Here is a 25,430-nt window from a genome sequence, read left to right as displayed (position 1 = left end):
CTGAAAGTTTAATTTAGAATGTTTAAAATCTTTTATAATCCATCTGTGAAAAAATTAATAATTTCTTCAGTGTCATGCCCTTCTGACAAAATCATCATTTGAAATAAAAAAAGAAAGGATGCTGTGTTTGTCTTTGAAATGGACAACTTAAACATTGAAAGAGAGGGATGCTCTCTGAAATGAAGGAAGTTTAAAGGATATCACTAGCAGAAACAGAAATTTTGGTATTAGGTGAACAAAAGTCACAAATCAGAATTGTCATCCATTGTGCTAAGTGTTTTGCAAAAAAAAAAAAAATATAAAGATGTGTTATGCATTAGGTAATTTGTCAGATCTTGTAGGTTTTTATAAAGGACAATGACACAAAAGTAGAGCTGTTAGCTGCAACCTTATCTGACCTTAACTAAAAATTGCTCTCTATCCTGGTTATAAGCCTCTGCAATTCCATTAGCTTCAGTGAATTTCTCCAGCTTTTGCAAGAACCTAACCTGGAGTTAAGGGTTGGTGCAGGGCTGTTGATTCCGTTCCTCTGTGCTTCCTGTTGGTAGGGTGCACTGTGACTCAGTGTGTGGCCTACCTTATTTTGACAAAATCCCTTGTTCTCATTAGTGCCGTAGAGAAAATTATCCAGTTGGGTTTTCAAATTACATCCACTGTTTTTGTAGCTAAAACTGTGTTTTTAAATGAGGTATTGTCTGCTCTCCTGTATGTTAACATTTGGCTTCTCTTCCCTTCTGCCTGCTCTTGTAAATCAATTTTATTTGAACTATAACAGAAGTGTCTCATAACTTTAATGCCTTTTCAAATAGCCTTTGAAAAACAATTTTAATAAAATTTCCTATAGCACTGAAGCTTCTTAAAATATGAACCTATTGTACATCAAGGAGAATTTTGCTGTATACATTCATGCATCTAGAGACAGGAGAGAGCATGCTATAATTAACTTGTTTGACCTGAAATGTATAAAAGGAATGGAAAATTTGGCTGCATGTGTAATGACCTGGTAGTCCAGGTAATTTCCTTTATGCCTTAAGTTAGGTACCTGACATTCATAATGCATAGAATCTTGCTTGTTGAGCAGTCTAGCATTATATTTGCAGAACTACTGCTATACTAACTGGTATTACATTCATGTTCAGTGATTTATTTGATCTAGAAAGCCAACAAATTTCTGCTTTTCTAAAAGGATGTTTTCTAGGGCTCCAGATGTTCAAATGATCTATGTTCTGCTTTCCCTCTATTACAGTTGTGATGAACACATGATCATTTGCAATATATGTGTGTGTATATATGGTGGGACATTATGTATATATAGTATATACATCGACATATATTGGGACATGATTTCCACTTGGGTCTATGACTACAACATTGGACTGTGGCTTCAACAACCTGTTTTAGAAACCTCACAAATAAATCACTGATGATACTTACGGAAGTTACCACCTTCCTTAGATTAAAAAAAAGTATATTTATAAAGTACCAGTTTGTATAGAGTAAGCTTTGGATCTGTCCCACTCTCAAATAGAGCATAAAATAATAAGCTAAAATTTGCAATGGCTGCCTGATAAACACAAGGGTATTTTAATTAACCTGCATGCAGAAATTAACCCTTAGAGTACTGCTTCAAATTCTTCAATTTATTTTGTTATTTAATTTTACCAGTGGGCTATGCTGCTTTTCTACTCAGTTCATAGTACTGTACATAAAGTACATTAAATGGGCATACAAAAAAAAGAAGTGAGAAAAAGAAAAAAAAATCCAATCAACTTTTTATAAACGAGGGATTCTACAAGACTAAGTACTCCAGGTTGCTAATGGGTAATGTATTCCTAAGCAACTGTTTTTTGTCAAAGGTTTTATGAATTAAAAGGATGTAATGTTTCACTGTACCTGTGTACTCGTTAGGTTTCTGCCTAAAGTATCATAGGTGTGTCTCCTTTAGAAAGAAGTCAGTTCTTTAAGGGTTAATGTGGGGTTAAGCAATCCTGAGGTATTCTCCTGCTTGTCCTCTCCTAAAGGTATCTGCATGTTAATTCTCAAATATTACCTGAACAGGTCAATATAAACACTTGTATGAATGACTAACTGAATGAATGAAATAATTCCTTTGAAATGCTTGCTTGATCTTGTAAAGGACTGGAAAACAGAAACGTGATTTCTGGATCAAGGTCTTTAACGAAATGCATACGATTCTTAGCAGAGTAGAAACTCATAAACTGACAGTTTATTCTGATTTCTTTGTCTTTCAAATAGCCCAATAGAATCCTGCCAGAATTTCTACAAAGATTTCACATTACAGATCGACATGGCTTTCAATGTGTTCTTCCTACTCTACTTCGGCTTGCGTGTAAGTAGTGTGTCTTTGGTAGCAAGAGGCAGGGAGGGAAGGCAGCTGCTGTATATGGTGATTGAAATAGAGATTGTATTTTCTTTGAAAGAAAGACAATATCTTCTTTAACACAAAAAATATTGTTTTGAAATGTGTAAGTCAAAATCTTAAGGCTTAGAACTGCTTCATTAAATATCTTCATGATACACTCGGTTTTTTCCCTTTATTTGTATATTTACATTTAATATTTATATAAAGCAAATGTTTTCATTACTTTTAAGTTATTAATCAAATGCAAAAGGTAGCTTCACCTTATTTAAGCACATAGGCAAGTTCTAACTATGATGCCCTTGGCATCTAAACTTGCCAGTTTCCCTGGGCTAATTTTGTATTCAGGAAAGAGAAATTACGACATCCGTGGTTCCATTCAAAAGTCTGAAGTGCTGCTGCAGTCCTGAACTATGCCTTGTAGGAGTCACCCTGCTGATCTCCTCGGGACATGTAATAATGGGATTCTGTGTAAACTGCTCTGTATTGAGAAATTTGTGAACAGCAAACACATTATAAGACTACTACCAGCATATTTGGTATGCTGGAACAAAGGTGATGTACTTCAAAATACTTTATAATTGCCTACACTTTTCTAATATTACTGATACATTGTCAATAAACATGGAAAAAGTATTTTTAGCACAGATATTACAACTGATAACGTAGATGATCTATCTCTTTAGTTAGACCTTTCATTTTAATCTCAGTGTTATTATCAAGAAATTCACAATACAGACTTTTTTCCAGTAAGACACATTCTGTCTGGACTGACCTAAAATATCAGTTACTACACTAACTTCTGAGTTTAATATTTTAGAACAGATACCTGCAGTCAGCATGAGAATAATCTGATTCTTTAATCTCTTTCCCTCTTTTTTTTTTTCTTTTTCTTTCCAGTTTATAGCAGCCAATGACAAGCTATGGTTTTGGCTAGAAGTTAACTCAGTGGTAGATTTCTTCACGGTCCCTCCAGTGTTTGTGTCAGTATATTTAAACAGAAGTTGGCTTGGTAAGTACAGTAGTTTTACATTTAAAATGATTGTTATGAAATTATTTCAACTTTGCACATTTGGGTGGAGAATTTCTTCATCTTATGTCATTGTGTAAGTAGAAGAATGTTACCAAAGTTGCTTTTGAAGTGAATTTTAAGCAGAAAGGTGGATTTTGTCAGAAAAACCATTTACTAGTTCTGTTTTGTTTTCAACTCATTAGTATAATCTCCTGCTCTAAGTGGTAGAGAATTCAATTTTGGAAGTTCTATGTAACAACCTGCCTTTATCAAACCATGAATTTGATTTGTCTCATCTTGCAACCTGAACAGGTGATCTAGATCATTCACTCACTGAACTGGATTGCCATGGATCATTGTCAACAATGAAATCAATATATTCTCATTGCATTTTTTTAAGCCGGTGTAGTTAAATCTTGAATCCACTGAAGTGACTGATTTGGAAGATACATTTAGACACTTAATATTTTTGTTGGATTGCTAGGAATGCATTAGAAAAGTTATGCCACATGTAAAAGGGAATGCAAAATGAAATAGAGTACACTCAATTTAAAAACGTCCATAATGTGCCAAATGAAGTTTCTTGTACAAGTGTTATGTGCTCTTTCATAAGGAAAAACAAACATCAAATATTGCGATTTTTTTATTCAGAGAAAACATTGTAAAAATGGAATACTTTGTGAATGATATGTTTTTAGACAACATATGAAACCTCACAGTTTGGCAATTCATTCCTCCAGAAATACAGGCACTCATTTTCCCTGAAAACTGAAGAGAATAGTTATCTTAAATGTTTCATATGGAAAATAAATTAAACCAGAGGGTCTTTAATAGTCTTTTAATATTTTCATCTTAATATAGAAGGGCAAAAATGCAAAAAATATTGATGATTAATGGAAAGAGATCAGTAAATTTATAACCGCAGTAAAGGTCATATAACCATATTAGTGGTTATTAGTATGCCAGGGAATAAAGCAGTAAAATAGCCAGAAAAAATCACTACACATCCTCCTATGATTACTCTCTTTATCACATATCACTTCTGTCATATATGGAAAACTAAGTAAGGCTTTTTGAAAGAGAAAATGTCATACAGTTGCACATTATGACAGGAAATAAAATTTAAAAAGAAGGTATGTAAGTAAAAAACTTTCTTATCCTTGAAAGAAAATTGCTGATTTCAGTAGCTATAACTTAATCTCAGATTCCTTGCATTATGTGAATTAAAGGGATGGATTTTCACTCCTGTATGTGATGTATCAGTGTTTCTCAGAAACTGAGATTGAAATCCTTGGAGATGGAGGCTATCTGAGAGAATAAATAGAACCACTGAATCCATTGAAAAGGAATATGAAATGAGAAAGTAGCAAAACCACAAATGCTACTTTCTCTGCCTCTGGGAAATGAGGCAGAGATAATTATTTGGAATGAATACCCTTCATGAAAGTGACTGCGTAATTGACTGACTCATGGTGACACAGCAATCCAGCTAACACTACTGACAGGGATAATGAGAGCATTTGCACATTTAGCAGTTTCTGCTGCGTAGATTTTATAACTTTTATGTCAGTTTTCAGGAAGAGTTAAGCACTCATAGGGTTGAAAGGGTTTCTGTATCGCTTAATTACCCCAACATCACTTTATCATGATTTCTTGTTTATAGCCCCACTTTTCCTGTTTCCTCATGGAATCCCCCTGAGACATTTATCACGCGCTGAGGAAAAAAACTGATGTGTTTTTTAATGTAGTCATCTTAGGAGTAAGGCATTTACAATGTTTAAGCTTTGCACCTGCTTCCAGAGGGGTTTTCATTTTAGATAAATTATCCTTAGTGAAATCATTCACTAATTCAAAAATGTGAATTGTTTGGATTCCTAACGTAGCTTTAATTTAGACCAGCAAGGTATTTTGAGAAGCTGTGATGAAAGAATTTTTAAGTAAACATATCAAAGCATATTAATGAAGCCTGTGTATTCCTTTACACCTTTAAAAGGGATGGCCAAATTTACTGCCTGTAGAGCTCAAATGCTTTGCTCATACATGTAGGTAATACAGTGGTAGGACTGAGTGTGTGAGTAGGGGGGAAAGGAGTGTGTTTAGAACATATTATTTAGTTTCAGGTTAGATGCCTACTCTGCCTTTTTATTCTATGTAAATATTGCAATTGAGAGAGGTATCCTTCTGCTGAGGGGAATTCAGAACATTTAAGTTGTGGGTTTTGCACAAGTTGTCCCCATGTGTATGGAGGATTAGCAGGAGGTTTGCCTTTTAGTGAGGCAACTAAATAGAGAGGGCTTAAGGTTAGGCAATGTGAAAATCATTAAACATTGGCACATTTTAAGAATTTCTTAATGATTTAGCAGGTTTCCTTTGTACACTTTAGATTTCAAGATCATTTAGGAGCCGAAATAAAATGCACCATCTGGAATGTATTGTGCATCAGGGTCTTTCCAGTTTATTTCATTATTGATTCATGTCAGTCTGCTGTAATGAGTTCACTGAAGTACTTGGCAGAATCAGATCTCCCAGTGTGGCTCTCTGAATGCCTAATTCTCCAAGAGCTGTCCTGATTTAGCTGACTGACTAGTATCAGTATAGAACCACAGTTTGAGCAGTATTTGAAAGAAATCAAACTATTCTGAATAAATAATAAACTTTGCCTTTAGAGCAGCAAGTGCTTACAGAAAGATGTGAAGCATAGCACAGGACGTGCTCTGGGTGTATCATCTATTTGTGTATTGTAGTGGAAAGCCAGTGGATTTTTTCTGTTCTTATGCTTGCTCAGAAATGCCATTCACCTACTGTGTAGCTCTTAGTATGTGAAGCCTTTTCCTTTCCCTGCTACTCTTTTGTATTCAGCTGTTCTTAACATACATTTTTGCATCTTGAAATGCTGTATATGAATTCAATTTTCAATCAGTATTCATAAAGATGTTTCAAATCTAGTCATCTACCTAGATTCCAGTTTGCAGACAACATTTGATACTGAAAGACAGATCAGATTATGCTTTTTCAAAAGGTTTCTAGGAATGTCATTATGATCAAAGTCTAAAGTAAAGCTGAAGGCAAAACAGCACTTTAAACCTGCAAAATACCAGATTTTTAGATTTGGTAAATCCTTCAGAAAGGATTTCTGTGATACCATTTTTGTGTGCACAGGACAGCTAAAAAAGGTAGTTGGACAGAAAATAATTTGCAATGGGAGAAATAATGGCATGGTAATTTTTTTTTTTACCACAAAGTTGTAATAATTTGAGTATCCTAGCTAAGTTTCAGATTCAGAACGTTTTTCCTTTGGATAGCTTGCAGTCTGAAAAATTGGAGAGTCCTACAACAAGTGAATGTCTTCCAGGTTTATTTAGTAAAGACTTAACAACACTTTGCACACTTAAAACTGTTATTCTATCTTCTGTGATAGCAAAGCCAATTCAAATAACTGAAATGCCTTTAATTGTGTATTTGTATGCTTATGAAAAAAGAAATATTGATTTTATGATCTGGCTGTATTGAACTAAATTGCCTTGACAGGATTGCATTGTTAGAGGGGGATTTAACATAAGAAATACAATCTTGGCTTCACATTTGCGAGAATTTATGAATGAGGAACAATCAGCCTTAGATTGTGATATTAATACGAAGTTATTAATACAACATAATATATGAATTTGATAGTGTCTCATTGAATCAGAGAAATGGAAGATAAAAAAGATCTTTTAAATAGTCTTACTTCCTTTTTCTGACTGTATGTTTCATATATTCTACTGTACAGAACATCAAGTGATAGAAACTATGTGATTCCTAGTAAATTCTCTTATCAGGAGGATTTTTTCTTTATCCTTATTCCCTGACATGCCTTTTAGTCTAGGTTGCTGCTGATGCTGTATTTCTTTTTTCAGAAAATAATTTCAGATATATAGTGGGTGAAAGAAGACAGACAACAGATGCAAATATAGACACATGCAAAGCATAGAGAACAAATCTCTTCAGGTGCTGATTAGCACAGTTAGGGAAGGGGATTCTTTTTTTCCAGCATTTGCTCAAATTCTGTCCAGGTCCTGTTACAGACATGTCAATTAATTTTGGATGAGACTTGTGGTTTTAGTATCAATGCCTGGTCAGAAAAGAGTATTTCCAACAACTCTGGTGGAAATTCAGCTTTCTTGGTGAATCAGAGAATGAAATTGGTTTAGAGATAGACGACTTTGGAGAAAAAGTGGATGTGTCTTATTAAGGTAGTTAAGGTGAATGGTGTGAAGCCTTCTACCCATCCAGCAAGTGTTCTTCAAGATGAAGCTTTAGTTAAAATTCTGTGCATGAAAACAACATTTGTTTTAATGCCCTGTAGACTTTCTTGCCATAATATCTACAGAACAGCTCAGCTTGAAAGCATATTTGAATGTGTAGAACACTTTATTCCTTTGGGAAAACTTAGATAGTTTAATGGAATTTAGTTACACTGACACAAAGTCCTCTCATAACTTGGTTGTAGGGATACCACTTTGACTTTGCAATAATTTACTGGATTTTTGTGCATCTACAGATTGCAAAGCTCCCTTGCTCAGCACCTTAAATTTGCAGTCATTTGCAATGACTTTATTGGTAAGTGTTGTGCATTTCTGCCACCTATTGGTGAAATCTTTGAATGCACGTCCAAATTCTGCAATATTTCTTACAAGAGAAGCATCTTTTATACAGATTTGATGTATTTTTTGGTCATCTTACTTAAATTATGCATTATTTTATATATAATGGAAGCCAAATTCTCTAAAATTTCCTAGAAGCATTTTATTTTATGTATATGTGCATGTGTACTGCTTTTATATGTGACAACATTTCTCTCTACACTTCAAATGCCTTCAAACAGGTATCAATAAATTTAATGAAAGAGTTTTGAATGCTCAAGGTGCTTGATGATTTGTCAGTAATCTGTCATTGAATGGACTGTATCACATTGGCATTGTATTGAAGACAATATTTTGCTTTTTTCTAGGCACCTTAATCAGTTCAGATTTCACAGAGCATTTATATTTTGATAGGGCCCAGTTAAAGTAATACTTACTTCCCAACAGACATTTGAATTGCTGCAATGTTAAGACCAGAAGGTAACCTTGTGACAAGTATATATTTGCCTAATCCATGATAGATTTTTATGGATATTGTTGCATTCATTTGTGATGATACTCTTCTCCTCTCTCCTCCACTGATGAGAAGTCAAATGAGTAGCCAAAAGACACTGGAGCAGAAACACAGGGACAGCACTAGTTTCAAGTGTCATTAGTGTCTGTCGTCTGACATGCATAGAAGCTGTGTTCTTGCTTCCCTACCTCTCTGAACTCAAAGCAAACAGGATAATTTAAATCAACTGTTCCCAGTCTGTCTCTGTCTGTGAGAGGTACTTAACATTGCACAGAAAAGTGACCCTAATAACATTCTGCTCTGATGGGGAATGGTGAAAGGCAGGGAGGGTATCTTGATTTTTTTTTTTTTTTTTCATGTGTGAATGAGTAGCAGGCTTAGCCCAAAAGTAGTCCTAGTTTCTGAATTTTGAGAAGCTGTTGAAAGTTAGTATCATAGCTGTTAACAGTTGTATAGCTTTAAAAAGTGGTTCCTAATGTGTTTGCCAGGCTGGATGGACTAACTTGACTCTTTCATCTATAACATGACTGAGCAACATGAATGTACCTTCGGTGGCAGAAAATAAATAATCCAGTCCTAAACTTATAGTTAAATACACATAAATGTTACCTATAAATGAATGCATATTGTTTGTTGCTATCCTGCTTTACACGATTCCAAGCCCTGCTTGTCACTAACTTAGTCTCTTCATTATCAAGAATTTCATCCTCATATATCATTGCTTAGCATTATTAGGCAGAATATTAATAGAAATATTAAATAACTTAGGTCAAAAACACATTCCTGACAAGACTTCCAGGGAAGACATGCCAGATACATTTTATGACTTCCTGGGGTTTAGTCCATTTAATAAGTGCCATGGCAATGCTGAGTAAATTACATCAGTATTTATAGCTCTGTCACTCAAACATGTCATTTAATGGAAAAGCAAATGGCATATGATGCTTTTCTAAATGTATACTTAAATAGAATTACTTATCTTGACTACTTAATTACTTTGTAGTAGAATTCTTTGTCTGAGATTAATTAATAGGCTCATGGTTATTTCTTTTGGGCTTATGGAAATAACATGAACTTTTTTCTGGAACTTCTATAAACTACATGTGCCAGACTTGCCTAGAACCAACTCTAAGTAGCCCACAGAGTTTTAAAAACTATTGGATGCAAGTTACCCAGTAATGATGACTTAAAAATGTCTGGCTTAACAGATGTGTTTATTTGCATTCTCCTTATCTCCTTAGTCACATTAGGAAGGCACGTATGCAGTCATTACATGATTGGCTTTTTTTAAGTTATGAAATAAAATATGCGTGGGAAACTTTTGCTTTTTCTCAGTCATTACTGAAATGTCCACCATATTTCTAGTTATGCAATGCTATGATTGAAATGTCTTTACAATGCAGTAAGTCTGTGGTTTCTTAGTATATTTCATAAATGTTTTATTCTTTTTGTATTCTGATGTTTTTAAACTGAAAAAAATATATTACTGTTTTGGACTGGCTTTTTTTAATTTATTTTTTTTATTTTTAAGAACAGCAAAATGTTATTAGTATTTTCATTGAAGTGACCTAAATTTGAATTCCTAGTAAGATTTCCTTGTCATATAACCAACCCTCCCTTCATTGAAACACTCAATATTCTTTCAGAGCTATAATATTTAGAACTTCTACAGGTATATTAATGTTGTTCAGCATATGTTTTTCAGGTACTGTGCTGTAAGCCAAGCTGGTTTTATGTATATTTCATACAAAGGAATGTAAGCAGCTAGACTTTACATTAGCTGGTGTAGCCAAATTATCTGTTGTCATTGCTGCTTGGTGTTCTATGTCATGTTTTTTTCTGGACATGAATCCATAAATGTTAAAGATCACAGTCTGCCAAGTTTAGTGATTGAGAAACACAGAATGCTATTTTGTTGTAGATTGACTGCTAAATTTGAAGTTGTTTATAATAACAGATTTTAACTTTGCTCATATTTAATTCAGTCATAGTTCCCTCTAGGATAATAACAGGATAGTAATAGCAAGTATAAAGGATTTATGCTGAAAAGTAAGTCACTGCAATTTCCTTTAATAGCCAAGCATTTTGCATTTTTTAAAAGATATTACATAATTTTCTTCTCTCCATATCCTTTTTTTGCCCAGTTAAAGTGTGTTCTCAATAACTGGATGTTATGTGAAAAAAACAGACTATTTTCCTTTTATCCTGCTTTTTGTTATCAGTTTAATTACTTTCTGACTGCCCTTGCATTCTCTAATGGCTTCAGTGGTCTTTCTGACTCTGTAATTAAGTTCTTCTGCTTAAATGAAGGCTACCTGGACTGTTGAGTTTTCTCTTTAATAGAATGTGCAATAATACCATAAATGGAGAGAACCCATTCCCTCAAACTGCTGAGGGATCCTATAATTATTTATTCTGTCTTCTGGCATTTGTGTTTACTTGAATGAGGGGCAGTTAAAAATGCGTCTTTTAGTGTCACATCATTAGTCAGATGATTTCCAAATTTTCTTGAGCTATCTACAGCATGTAACTGACTTGCATGCTTTCTTTAATGGTAATATGAGAGATTAGTTTAATTTTTTTTTTTTTTTTAATTTGACTGTTTCTTATCTTATGTCAGCTGAAAGATCAGTTCAAAATAAAATTTCATTTATTGGCTCCCAGGTGGTATGCTAATATGTATATTTCCTTGTAGACATTGAGTCTAGTCTTTATGCATTATCCTGTAGTTATTCCCCTGATAGCTTCTTCCATTGATTTTTTTGACTGTGTTTTAAAATATTTTTAATCTAAGTTAGTTTGTTGCTGAGTGGGATCTTTTCAACTTTGAATTTTGAATGCTTGTCATTTACAAGCAACTTTATAAGTAATATAATTGATACCTGCCTAAATCCAAAATTAGAAGTCCTTATACCTAGAACATGACAGTTTATATTTTGGCATTTTTAACATAAGTTCCATGATTTCTGGTTACTGTTTTTGATCTTTAGCTCACTTTGTATTTCTAGTTTCTATAACACCGCTCAAAGGAATTATTTTATCTTCTAAACCCTGTGCCAAATGTACTGCAATGTCCATGTAGTTCTGATTAATTCAGCACCAGTTGTCTGGTGTGCACTGTGGTGCGAGTCTGGGCTTATGTGGAATTAAGAAAAGATGCATTTTTCAGTTTAAGTAATTAAAAACCCAAACTGCATATCTGTGTTCCTACTGACTTTTTTGCAAGACTGAATTAATCAAAAGCAAATCCTATTGAGACTGGAATTGATATAAACTGATGCAAAGATAGTTGGGCTTTCACTAGAAAGATTAGAAGTTAAGAAATCCACACAAGACCTGAGAAAGTTCTTTAGTGTCTATTTTTTCTGAATATCAAAGGGCCCTGATGGAACTGATGTACTTACCTGAGACTAGAGGTTTATTTAAACTCATTCATAACCTTCCAGTAACCTTCTGGCAATTCTTTCACTCCATTATATATATATGAACATAAGAAAAGTCAAGAGAGAATTTGATTAAGATTTTTCAATCTTGTTATAATTCTACATTCAAAAGGGGAAACTTTGTTAATATGGTTATTTACATGCACTGCTTGACCATCACCTGAGAGGTCCAAACCCCACTGGGATTAGGGAAGATGACTTCTTGTGCTCTGGGTATCAATATGAGAAAAGCAGCTGGTCAGAGCCTGCTGCTGGTAACACCAAGGTTGTGGGCTCGGTCCCTGTCTGGGCCATATACCTGGGAGTTGCACTTGATCCAGGTGGATCCCTTCCATCTCAGAATATTCAGTGAATTCATTAAGTTTTGACCTTCCTGCTCATGTGACATTTCAGAATTAATGGTTGAATGGCTGAAAATCTGTTCCTTTATCCACTATTCTGTCTTTACAGTTTTTGCTATACAAAGACAGTATATAGAGAAGGAAAATTGGGGAATTGTTCTTACAGCTGAAGTATTTAAGGCTTTTTCTGAGGTTTTGAATTGCAGGATATTTATGCCATCTGACAGTTTCCTACAATATTGACTTAAGGGAACAGTATCCTTCAAAATTTGTCACATTTTGTCACTTGTTTCACATCAATTTTTTGAATGCTTAACATTCTCTAGTACTTCTGTATTTATATTTTTACATTTTACAGGGCTTACACTTGATTCACTGCTGACCCACAGATATTTAGCCTTCATTAACCTTGTTATCACCTTCAGCAGCGTTTAGTATCATACCATCTCAAATTCTAAGTGAAAATAGAAACACAGCAGAGCAATCCATAAAATGAAGGACATATTTCTGCACCACAAAAATGTCTCTGAAGTTATTGACTCCTCCATAGCTACTTGCACTGCGGTGGCTCATCTAATGGATTGCCAGAAAGTTTGCCAATAAAGCTAACGATGCTCAGAGGCCAGGATTTACATGTTCTTTAGATCTGCATCCTTTGGGAACTTTTTTGTTGCTTTTCTTAGTTTCTTCCTTTCAGGGAACTTTTTAATTTGCAACGGTGTTAAAGAAGATGCTGCCAAACTTGGGAGTGTGTTTTTGTTTCATTCAGGCATTTAGTTTTAATTGTTCTTGTAAAAGTCAGTACACTGTGTTTATAAATTGTATATAGTTATTAAAGATTCTTCTCGAAATCTATCTAGTGATCTTCTTTGCTTTGATATGTATAAAGGGATATGAAGTGAAAAAATTACATTTTTTGGTATTTTAGGTTTCAGGTATCTACACTTAACTTGTCTTCAAAATTGCACAGGCATTTACCAAAAGCAGGTTTTCCTATGTTATCTCCTCAGATGCAACTTTGATTCAAAAGTTGAATGTTGGAAAAGCACTGTATTTAACTTTATAATTTCATTTGTTTGTTGCTAGTAAATATAGAACATGTGGCAGATAAAAAAAAAGAGAATAATGCATCTTTTAATTTTAATAGAGCGTTAAAACAGAAAAATGAAGGCTTCTGCTTAAGTAAAACTGCTATAAAACTTTCTAAAGCCATTTTCTTGTTGCAGTTATGGGTGACTTATACAAGGAAATTATTTTGCCATCTTTTAAAGTCACCTTTTATAAAGTAAGGCAGGTGGAACTGTGCTACATGGACAGGTTTAGTATACAGCATTTTGTTAAGCATTACCCTTCAAGGAGTGCTGGTTTTATTCAAAACAGTAATAATTGAAGCATCACTGTGGATGTTGAGCTGAAATGAATCAGCTGTGTATTATCTGAAGTGTGAAGTTCAATTTGAAGAGGTTTTGCATTAAGGTTGAGATATCTAGCAACCATAATCTTCATAATCAAAAGTAAATTATTGTAGTCCCTTAGAAGCACAGGTGACTGGGAGCAAAATGCTTTTTGAGATTTCTGAGCTACTCAAAACTCTCTAGTCATTAGTTCTCCATTATCACGTAGTTAGTCTGCTTCTCAGTCGAAATGATCTGTCAGCTTTATTGTCTTCCTAATTGCTGATTGTGTTTTTCTTTGATCAGCCCCACACCATGTGGAACGTTTTCCTGCAAAACTGAAGGAGTTTTTGTGTATGGGTGAGCTTATGGTACACTGCAGAGCTACACTGGTGCCTTTCCAAGCCCTGTGTAGCCAGCAGTTAATGCCAGTCTCATTCATCCACCCTGCAGCCCCTTGGCCATTCCAAGTGTCATTTCCTTGAAGACGGGGAGTAAATGCAGCTGGCACTAGACTTGGGGTTGTAGATCACAACCTGGAGAGCCCAGCAGAAGGTCTTTTTTTGCTGAGAGCTGACTGGAATATTAGTAGCCAAATAGAGCACTGACACTGTGTGCTGAAAGTGAAGTGAGGATTATTTTCATATTTTAACAGTTTGCTCGATTTTACTTAATTCTGTTCTGGGATGCTTTTCTCTGAAATTAGTCAAGGGAGCCAGTGATGTTCAAGTTATTGATTGCAGTGTTGTGACAGCAGAAGAAAGAATCACAGCAGGATAAATATAAAAACCTAATATGGCTTGAATACCTTCCACCACCTTCACTTTTTTGTTTTTTTTTTTCAAAATGCAGCCTTTGAAAATCTTTCCTATTTAACATTCATCTTCACTGATACCACAACTCCTAAGTCCTGGAGGGGTTCTTACCAATGTATCTTAGGTCTGCTGTAGGTAATAGGTGTAAAAGTTCAATTTTTAATTATGAACAGAAGTGATTAGTTAATTATGTAAGTAAATATTAAATTTTGTGTTGTAGATATATATAATTTATATATATTTTATGCAGTTTCATTATTTGAATTTTAGATACTTATTAAAGCATAGTTAATGAAGTGTTTCTTAATTACTAACGTGGTTGGGACAATGCTCACTCTGAAGAAAAAGTTATTTTCATAGTGGCATTGCTAGTGTGCAGGCAATATAAATCATGATGGTGTGGCAGTCAATAAACATCTGAGTTTCTACATGTGTAATATTGTGAATATGAATTAAAAGGAGATGGGATCCTTTATAAAGCAAATGATACGATTTGGGCTTTTATTATCTGTTAAATTCCATATTTGTTTTTTTCCACGTTTCACTTTCCTTCCTCATGTGGGCAAAGTGTAGATATCAACACTGTAAAAGCAGAGACATCTGGAAATTTTATCTGAATTCTTTCATGTTCACTCTCACCTGGGAAATTAATCCTGAGAAAATTGTATATCATTGTATATGGGGCAGATCCTATAAGAAATACACTGCATTCAGTAGAAAATAGCCAATGATACATAGATTTGATGAGCCGAGTCTTCTAGGAAAATTTCAGACACCTATTTTAGTAGGCACTGGATCTAATCTATTCTGATAGTTCACAGAAATTTCTCTGTCTTCTCTTATTGATTGGGTAACATAAGCCTTTAAGGGAAAGCATTTCTGTGCACCTGAAAATGCGAGAATTTTCTTCTCAGCAGGCAGATCACAGATTTTCTGTCTGACATGAATTTGAAGAGTTTTAAATGCTCCTTCCTTTACCGGCTTTATTCTTGACTCAATCTTATTGATGAATTGCCACTTGCAGTTCTCAGACCTTGTATTTAAACATGAGGTACTACTGAGGAGGTGAAGACTATTTTTTAGTACTGATTGGGGTGAAATAAGGGATGCTGAAACATGGTGCATGAAACTATACAACAGTTGTGCTTGCAAAAAGCAGTTAAAAAACCATTATCTTTAATTTCTGTGGAATTTTATGACTAAGTTCTTAATCATACCGCTGCTCTGAAATACTCTGTTTATTGTTGGTGCAAGATAAACTTACACAATGTGCAAGGAATCATTCTGTACACTGAGTAAAAGGCTATTGCTTCACCAGGACAAGCATAAATATTTTTTGAATATTTGTCATCGATCTGGTCAGAAAATGGAATTACTGTGTTTTACACCTGGATCATAACCAGATACAGACTTTTGTGGTGTATCATTTTCATAACTGTTTTTTTCATAATTAATCAGTATGCATCTGTTCATATCCATTCTTTAACTATTTTCTTGTGCAATTCGAAGGCTAAAGAGGCTCACTGACTAGGACGCATTATATCATACCAGTTGAAATGAATTAGAAGTGAAATATTTGACTCCTTTTCAAGCCCTATTTCATAGAATGCTCATTGTTTCTTTGACAGTTATGGCCTGTGCCTTGTGACTCACGAGAGCAAAGGCAGAATTGCAAGTCTTTTTTTAAATCAACCTCCTGCAGCATGAGTCAGGCTTTAGATCTGGCCTTTGCCCTTCCTTTGCCTTTGTTCTTATCATTTGTTCTGCCCTATGGTTACAGCCTCTCAAAATAGCATATTCCTGATTTTAGTGCAATTTGTTCCTGATGAATGCCAGGGAAAATTATATAAGATGCTAACTTGTGATTTTTCAGGAAGGGAAGCCTCTTTATATTGAGTTGTAATGGTCACTTTAGAAAGAAACTTCCAAATTTCCAACCTTCTGTGCAACCTTCTTTGTAAGGTTAGCTTGCTGAGGTTTAGCCTCTTATTTCAAGGGTCATTTTTGTTTTAGTAGCACCATCACTAAAGCGTACAATTAATACTTTTCTCCCCAAATCAAAGAATTTAAAAAGACATATTTTCCATCTATTTTGAATATAGACTTGCAGCATCTGGAAATTATTACACAAATGTAATATTAAAATATAGAAAAATGAGAGCTGAATAAATTCTTTGCATAACATTCTTTTATCCACTAGGTAAATATGAATACTGGTTATTCTTCCCTTCATGGTTTCAACCTTTTGTTAAAAATGGCACCAACCTCACTTTGGTGGGATAATAGTTCTTTTGCAATATGAAATGTTTACGAGTTAATACTCCCTGGTTTATGTAAAGATCTGCTCTTCATTTACTACTGGCCATATCTATGGTTGGTTTATGGAATATGACACAGTTGTTGCCTGAAGTGGTGTAAAGCAGGAAAATGAATGTTTCCATATCGAATGACTGGTTTTATTCTTGCTAATGCCAAGCTTTCTGAAAATGGTTTAATAGCTTAAGTCTTTGAGACTAGGAGATAAAATATAAATAGTGCAAATACATGTGTTTTCTCAGGAACTCAAGACTGGATTGTAAAGTTACCTTCTAAATAATTTAGTGAGATTAATGAGCGGCAAATTCTTGGCAGAATGAGCATTATTCTGGTTTTGTCATAATCCATAGACATTGCTACAAAGCTGTACTAAAAAACAGTTGTTGACCAACCTGTAGAGCTCTTTTAAATTCAGACATAGCAGGTTATTTTTTTCCTTTCTATGAATAATACTTTCACCATTTTTGAAATAACACCCATGAAAATTTTATGGGTCATTTTGTGTACAGCAAATGGCTTTTACATTGTCGTTTCAGAAGTAGCAATTTAAAATAGAGGAAAGGTAGTATGTGGAAAATTCTGTGTTCACTTATTGTAAATTAAATTAAAAATGAATTTTCAAGGAGAGAATAGTCGCAGGATATAATACAATTATTTTTCTCTGCAGCAGGTTTCTCCTTGGCAGGTTTCCTTGTGTTTTGTAGTTTTTTGCAGATTGAGCTTTTGAGCACAACTGTAAGCAAATAATATCCTACAAAAGCACAGCAAATCCATCACCCATGTCTAACCTGTGTTTCAAAGGACAATGATTTGATACCCACTTCTACCCACTACATTGGTTTTACAAAGCAGGATCTAATCTTCCCTTGCGCTCCTTCAAGATGATGTAGCAATGTAGTCCCTGCATAGCCAAAGGTAAAGTGGAGCCTAGCTGCTGACAAGTCTTGCTTTCTTCTCCTGCATATTTAATCTCAATAGCTTCACATTTGAATGGACTTTGAAAGCAAGTTGTCATTTAATTATAGCAGTACTTCCATAAGTATGTAAATCTGTTTTTATGACAAGTTCAAGGAGGGTAATGGAGTGATGTCCTTCAAGGGTATGCTTCTGTAGAAAATATTAAAAACTTCACTTGTAAGTAGCTTGAGTTCACTGAAGGCAAAATAGGTTGTTAAAAGTCATTCTAGAGCTCTTTATAACAGAATGTATGTTTGATTAGTTTGGATTAAATACTTCAGAGCAGGCTGCAGGCATTTCAGGTAGTGCTGATAGCATAGGGTTTAGGAGTTTTAGGTCTGCCTCAGTCTAGGAGGCCAAGGATCACAGGGGTAGGAAACAGTGATATTCTACTGATGGCACCACCTTCATATGCTTAATTGGACTCCAGACTTTCACTCAGATGCCCATCTGAGCTAGAATACATAAAAGGTATTTTTCTGGATAACTGAAAAAAATCAGTCTACAGAGAACAATTTTCTGCAATCTAATTTTATATCTAATATTAAAAAAATTGGCCAAGTAATAGATTGATATTATAGATGGTAGCAAACTGTAAGTGTCACTGAAAACAAGAATCTGTCTTGGGTAGTTGGGTTGTAGAACAAAATACTAAAAAAATATTAATTCGGAAAGCAGAAACCTCTGCACAGGAAAGTAATACCAGCAGCTTTGTGTAGCTGTCTGTGATGTCGAAGAATGCTTCTCAGCACAATATGCCATCATCCTGCTGCTGCTCAAATTTATATACCCTTTTTTTAAACTTGTGGAGCAGGTTTATTTTAGATTTAATCCTAGTTTGTGTCATTTAATTTATGTTTTCAAATTTTGATGTATGCAACAGATTAAGCAGTGCACTGACTGAAAAGAAATTGATAAAAATCTGGCTATGCCAGGAAGCTGAGGAGTTAAAAGAATACTGTCAAATTGTTAAAACCATAATAATAGGTTATGTAAACTAAACAGCTTGGCTCTTACTATTTATTTCTTAGGTCCTGTCTTCCTTTAGAGATGTTCCAGGCTTTCAAGGTAAATGGATTCTACACCAAATATTTGCTGTACTAAGTATAAAGTACACTAATGATAGGTTTAAAATTGGATAATAACAAGATTATAATACTAGTCAAGAGGAAATACAGAAAGAAAATAGTGTGCCTTATATGGTAAAAAGTAAGTAGGATGTGCATTCAGTTTGAGCTGTACAAGATGTGATTAGTAACCCAGATAAGTACTACCTCATTCAAATCTTTTCATCTGGAGAGAAATTATTCAAGTGCTCACAGATAAATCTTGGATGTTTGTCAGCATGCAGACATAAAACCCATCCCTACAGACTCAGTGGAACCTGACTATTGTGACCAGTGGGAACATAACCAGGTTGTTTGTAAGAACATAGTGTTAAAGGGGACAATGCAAAGGACTCACAGAAGTAGTTTGCTTCACTATCTGCATGTTACTCATAATTGGAAATTTTTGTGTACTACAATCCCCTTTATATTTGGCACTCCACCCCTTAACAACATTTCCAAAGTGCTTTGAAATCCTGTGTATTTCATATAAGCACGTGGTGCAGCCTATTTTTGTGTCTGCTTTGCATTGTACTCCAGATGGCATTGCTATATTTGTGGGTCTTCTGAGGCCAAAAACAAGGGGAAAAAGAAAGGAAAAGAAAAAAGAAATGATAAGCATATTAATCAAAATGAAGATAGCTTTACACAAAGAAGTTTGTGTATTATGCTCAAAGCAGGGAAATTCATGAAGAAAATCTATCATATGTAATGGAAAATGATGATTACTTTTAATTTGTAGAGCTTTATCCATTGAATGAGGTGGTAGTTGACTGAACAAAACTCTAATTATGTGAATATTCTTAGAGCAAGTCTGTTTGAGAGACCTATGGACTCTATTCTTCATGCTCATGCTTTATGGCTAAATTGTTTTGTTTTGGATTCTTTTTCCTTCAGTAAGATAGCTGCCATTAACTGGAGTTGGAGGAAGGGTTGTTGTGTTTATTTGTTGGAGGTTTTTTAATTTCATCTGGGATAAATCCTGTAAGAGTTGGCTGATTGTGTGACCTCTGCCTTCTGCATACTAACTTTAACTGGAAAACAGATATGTGAACTTGCCAAAGAAACTTATACACAGTAAACAATTTCCTTTATGTTCATATATTATAAGAACTATATTCTTTGCTAGAGTACTTGTTCATTCCAAGTGAACAGCATCATGTTTGTGGGTTTTGAATCAATGGGTGTGGTTCTTTGATGTATCTGAAAGAAGCTTATGTGGTAATATCCGGATAGAAATGGCTTTTAAGCTCTAATACATCTCGGATCAGAGGAGCATCTGCACTGCCTGCTTGCTTCTGTGATTTGTTTTGCCCATGCAGTTTGTGATAGCCTGTTTTGTCAAGCTGAGTCTTGTATTTGAATCCATTCTGTTTGTTTCAAGCTAACGGAAATGAACTAGATTATACTGAATTATCTTTTGATAACAACGGGTAAAGGGGAACATTATCCTGTGTCCAGTTAAACAAATCTGCTCCCAAAGAGAAGTTCTGTTAAAGAACTCTGAGCTGTCTCTCCATGTTGATACTGAATTAGCAAAAGGAAGGGTAAATATATGACCATCTTTGCTGTTAGTGAATGCTGTGACTGAAGACTCCATCACAGTACTTCCTTGCACTGCTTCTGGAGCTGAAGACACAGTCATGATTCCCAGCAAGATTTTAGTCTACCACAACCCTTCTGGGGGCACGCGTACAGAAACGTACAAAAGTACTAGAAGGCGTAAAAAATCTCATGGAGAATTGTTCAAAAATGGATATCGTGTCAAACCTGGACATAATATCCCCGAAAAGGAAGAGCAACGTACTTTGCGAAACTCCTTGGTGTCTTGTTATAGGGTCGGCTCATACTGGGGTAAGGTCCAGCTCTGAACTTTTTCTTCAGAACTGTAGTTTGTTATACTGTCTCTGGTGCTAGTATTACTGTATCTTCTGAAAAAGATATTCTGTTTTATTTTTCAACTTGAAAAAAAGCTGCAGTATTTCAGTTGCTTTGTAGGAAGAATTCTTTCCCAAACTTACTGGGAATGTACTCCTATCTACCCAGCAAAGGGGTTCATCTAGAATCAAATACTCCAGTCTTTATTGAAGGATGGAATTTAATATTCTGCAGTGTTGGTGTTATCAAGAAATTTTATTTGAAACTGCTGTCATTATTTAAAAGATATAATAGCAAATTGAAGGAATGTGCAGCAGAGAGATTTATTCTACACTTGATTGTAGTTTAACTGTCCTGGTCATAGAGCATTGATTTTACTTTTATGCTGCAGGCTATTCTCCCCACTTGTACTGTTGCATAACAGAGGTGGGCAAATGTATAAAGATATTTTGTCTGGGTCGGTTCCAAGGAACGGCAGATCTGTTTCCTCCCATTCTATTTCTTCTTATCTTTTTTCTTTGAGCTTTCAAGCCTATTGACAGGGAGTGAGATCTCAGAAAACTCTGCTGCACTCTGTGACGATGTTCAAAATGGGATTATTTTGCATCCTAAAAATTATCCCTCCGTCCTGTGTCACAAAAAAGGTTCCTAAATATGGATTCTGTTTTCTTTTTCTGACTTAGTAAACCGTGTGGTCTTAATGAAATCTAGGGTGGAAGTAGCCATTGATAGGTTTGATGAAGATGCTGTTCTGATAAATGGGTGAATGGTTTGTCAGAAATAGAAGTGGTAAGCAGAATCTCTTTGTATTGAACCCTTACACCGATATTTTGGACATACTGTTGTCTATTAAAAAAAAATAAGCAGCCTAAGGCAGTAAAATGGGGATTACATATCTTACTGGTGAGAAACAATGTAATGCTTGGTGCTGTTCTTGTTCATTGACCTCTCATGTTGAATGAAGAAATATCCCAATTCCTGTTTCTATTTATTAGAATCTCATCAAAATCTTATAAGTATAGTTGTTATGATTTCCTTGCCTTTCCCTTTAAAGATTTAAAACTGTAGGTTCCTCCTTTTTTTTTTTCCAGGGGGGTAGGTTGGGGTTTGCGACCTATAGCTAATTCTGGTTGCTTCTGTATATTAATTCAGTGGAAAGCATCAGTTCAGCAGAGAGAGTGCAAAACTGTCTGACAGACAGGAAAATGCCCTATTCCCTTTAAAGTCAAATAAAGCTCTAAATAATAGTATTTACTTTGCTGTAAACTTTATAGATAAAATAATTATCTACTGTAATTGCTTTGCAACTGGCACATAGTTTCGGGATCACTATTCTGTTCTAAAGAATCCATCCATGTCAGGATCACTATTCTGTTCTAAAGAATCCATCCATTTTGCTGGGTCCATAGTAAAGAGTCAGAAAAAAAGTACTTCTGCTATATTCTAGATATAGCCTGGTAGTTCAGCATGGTATATTCTTCCAATTGAACAGATAATTGATTTCTCTAAAACTGATTTCAGAGGTTTTTGGCAATATGCAGCCTCTCCTAGTGACTATCTTTTATAGATTTTGCATGTTACATGATTGAACGCCATGAAATGAAATAATATTAGACACATATTTTATATTTTCAGTGTATTTTGAAAATGGTCTGTTTGCTGCACAGGCAACACAGAAGCTAAACAAATAGTTTTGCAGTAAAACAATACTCCTGTAGAAGAATTGAAGGTTTATTTGAATCATCACACCTACGACTCAGATTATTGTACTAGAGGCAAAACTATGGACTACAAGACTTTGTCGCATATTGTTTAAGGAATCTGTTCATATTGTTTAGAATCATTAAGTTTTTTCTGGTCTTGATATCTATGAATATCTTGTTCTGGATATTGTGGCTGACATAAACTCCAATTCCTAAGCATATTTTAATCATCCATTTAGAAGCAGAAGACTGAGAAACTCTAGACATCCTTCTTTGATTTTATCTGTGTATTTTTTCTCTTATTAGAGAGATTTTCAGGGTAAATGAAATATTTTGGTACTTATTTTTTTGTATAATCTGTAGTATAGCAGATTATATCCTATTCTAGTCAGATCCCATAAGAAAATTCAAATGTAAAACTCTTTGCCAAGAAAAATATAAGTTACATCATGGAGAGAAAGTAGCAAGCACTTCCTGAGAATTCTGTTTAGCAGTTTACAATTAACTTTAGCAGAGTCCATGAATGTGCAGAATTAGAATGGGCTTCATTGTAATTCATAAGAAACTTATTATATCTCAACTCTTGATTATATCATTCAAATGTAAAACAGTTTTATAGGTATTTCATAAAAAAAGAAATTCTTCTTCTCCATTTGCATAAAACACATTCCTAAATATTGCTAAGGAAAGAGAGCTGTATACATTTGTATATATAGCTGGAACAGCTTTGGGAAAGGGGGTATTTTTGTTAGTGCTTCTATTATTGAATTTTGCTTTCTATTTTTCATGCATAAACAAATATCAACCGTTTCTGTTCTTGGTAAGGGGGTAGACCTGAAAGAGGTAACATGGTCTCAGTTGTGAGACAGTGGGTTTGAGTGCACCCTCAGCAAGAGTGCAGAAAACAGCAAGCTGAGTGGTGCAGTTGGCATGCCTGAAGGGAGGGGATGCCATCCAGAAGGACCTGGGCAAGTTTGAGAAGTGGGTCTGTGGGAACTTTCTCAGGCTGCACAAGGCCAAGTACAGGGTCCTGTGTCTGGGTTGGGGCCACCCCCAGCATCAACACAGGCTGGGTGAGGAAGGGATTGAGAGCAGCCCCTGCAGAGTGTTGGGAGTGCTTGAAGATGGAAAGCTGGACATGAGCCAGCAATGGGAATTTGCAGCCCAGAAAGCCAGTTGTGTGCTGGGCTGCATCCAAAGCAGCATGGGCAGCAGGGCAAGGGAGGAAATTCTACCCTCTTCTCCATTCTTGTGATCCCCACCTGCAGCTCTGGGGCCCTCAGCACATAAAAGGGGATGCAAGACCTCTCCGTGAGGAAAGGCTGAGGGTTGGAGTTGTTCAGCCTGGAGGAAAGAGGGACTTGGGGAGACCTTACTGTGGCCTTTCAGTGCCTGAAGGGAGCAGACTTTTTAACAGAACCTGCTGCAATAAGAAGAAAGGGTAATGGTTTCAATATAACAGAAGGTTGTTTAGAATACAGATAAGGAATTTTTTTTACAAGCATGCTGAAACTGGAACAGGTTGCCCAGAGAGATGGTAGATACCTCAACCTTGGAAGCATTCAATGTCAAACCAGACAGGGCTCTGAGAAAGCTGATCTAGGTGCTCATTGCAGGGATGGTTGGACAAGATGACCTTGAAAATTCCTCCCTACCCAAATTATTGTATGATTCAGTGAAAATCACATAAAATAAAATACATATAGGAATATAAGAGCAGATCTGTTTGTGCCTAGGATACTTCAGGATACTGGAAAGAATTAATTATTTGCTACGTAATAATTCCTTTAGCTTTTGTAATTGAAAGCTAGATTATTTTGTAGTTAAAATGTCCAAGCAAACTCTCTAGTGTTTTGGGTTTTTTTTCCTAATTCTATTCTCTGAAGGAAGCTTTTTAAAATTACGTGGGCTGCAGCAAATGCAGAACTTCACCCAGAATGATTTTCTTTTTCCACAAAAAACACATTGAACTCATGGTATTTTTCTTCTATCATTTGATGTCTCAGCTATTAAAATGTAATTTAACCCTTATAAGGGTTTGGAGATAGAGGTTTTATTGCTAACTTAGATGTTTCTCAGGTTTCTATTTGCAACTTAGCAATGGTTAACTTGGTCTTATCATTAGCTTCATATGAAGTGCAAAACATTTTAGAGGCTGTTTTTTTTTTCACTCCAGCCATTTTCCAAAATTTTATAGGGAGCAGAGTGAGGAAAGCAGCTGGATGAAAAAGAGCTGGAAAGTTTATGATTGCTAGTAAGGATCCTCTCCTTCCCTGTCTAACCACATGTCTTTGGATAGGAGTAGCAACTGTGGGAACTCCTGGAGCTGGAACAGAGGGATGTGTCTCTCACAGTTTCAGCAATATGATCCAAAGTTATCATTCTCTAATTGCAAATGTATCTGACATTTAGCATTATTAAGCTTCATTTTATTGCTTTTCATTTGTGTCCGTGAATCCATTTAGCAAGTTGTGATTAATTTTCAGAGTTAACCACAGTCAGTAATTAAAAAGAAACTTTATATCCATATAATAGACAGGAGTGCACTTTAACACTACTTAGGAGTCTTAACAAGGCAAAATATAAGAGCTTTGTGCTTGAGGGGAACCTCTTATTCCAGTGAGATGATGAAAGCTGTGACCAGGTTTATATGTTTGCTAGGATCAGTATTTCCTTAAGTTTCTAGAAATAAAAAGTGTTTTCCTGCACTGGAGTTGGGTAAAATAGATGTCAATAAAGAGAATGTATGAGAAGAAGCAGCTCTGGACCTTCCTGTAACAGTTGCAATGCCATGTTACACAACTTTTATGTAACTCCTGACTGTACTCTCTAATAAAAATTATCCTTCATGCTTTACTTTAATTTATAAGCTGTGCATATGTATAGTACAGAGTGTACTTTTATTCATATGCCAAAGATCTGCAGCCAAATCATTTACTATAGGCATAA

At 35.1% G+C, this 25,430-nt stretch overlaps 1 protein-coding gene across 10 annotated transcripts in view; it reads left to right on the top strand.

The window, feature by feature from the left end:
• KCNMA1 (potassium calcium-activated channel subfamily M alpha 1) overlaps window positions 1–25,430 on the top strand; it is a 421,854-nt gene that overhangs the window by 242,194 nt on the left and 154,230 nt on the right. For all 10 annotated transcript variants that reach the window (XM_053948612.1, XM_053948610.1, XM_053948611.1 and 7 more), the window contains exons 4-5: window positions 2,257–2,350; window positions 3,281–3,392. In XM_053948612.1, the coding sequence (XP_053804587.1) occupies window positions 2,257–2,350; window positions 3,281–3,392 (206 nt within the window). The remainder of the gene's footprint in view (window positions 1–2,256; window positions 2,351–3,280; window positions 3,393–25,430) is intronic.

This window comes from Vidua chalybeata, chromosome 8, assembly GCF_026979565.1.
Source record: "Vidua chalybeata isolate OUT-0048 chromosome 8, bVidCha1 merged haplotype, whole genome shotgun sequence".
Taxonomy (NCBI): Eukaryota; Metazoa; Chordata; class Aves; order Passeriformes; family Viduidae; genus Vidua; species Vidua chalybeata.
The sequence above is the reverse complement of the archived record's forward strand: the minus strand, read 5'-3'. Positions and strand labels throughout refer to the sequence as shown.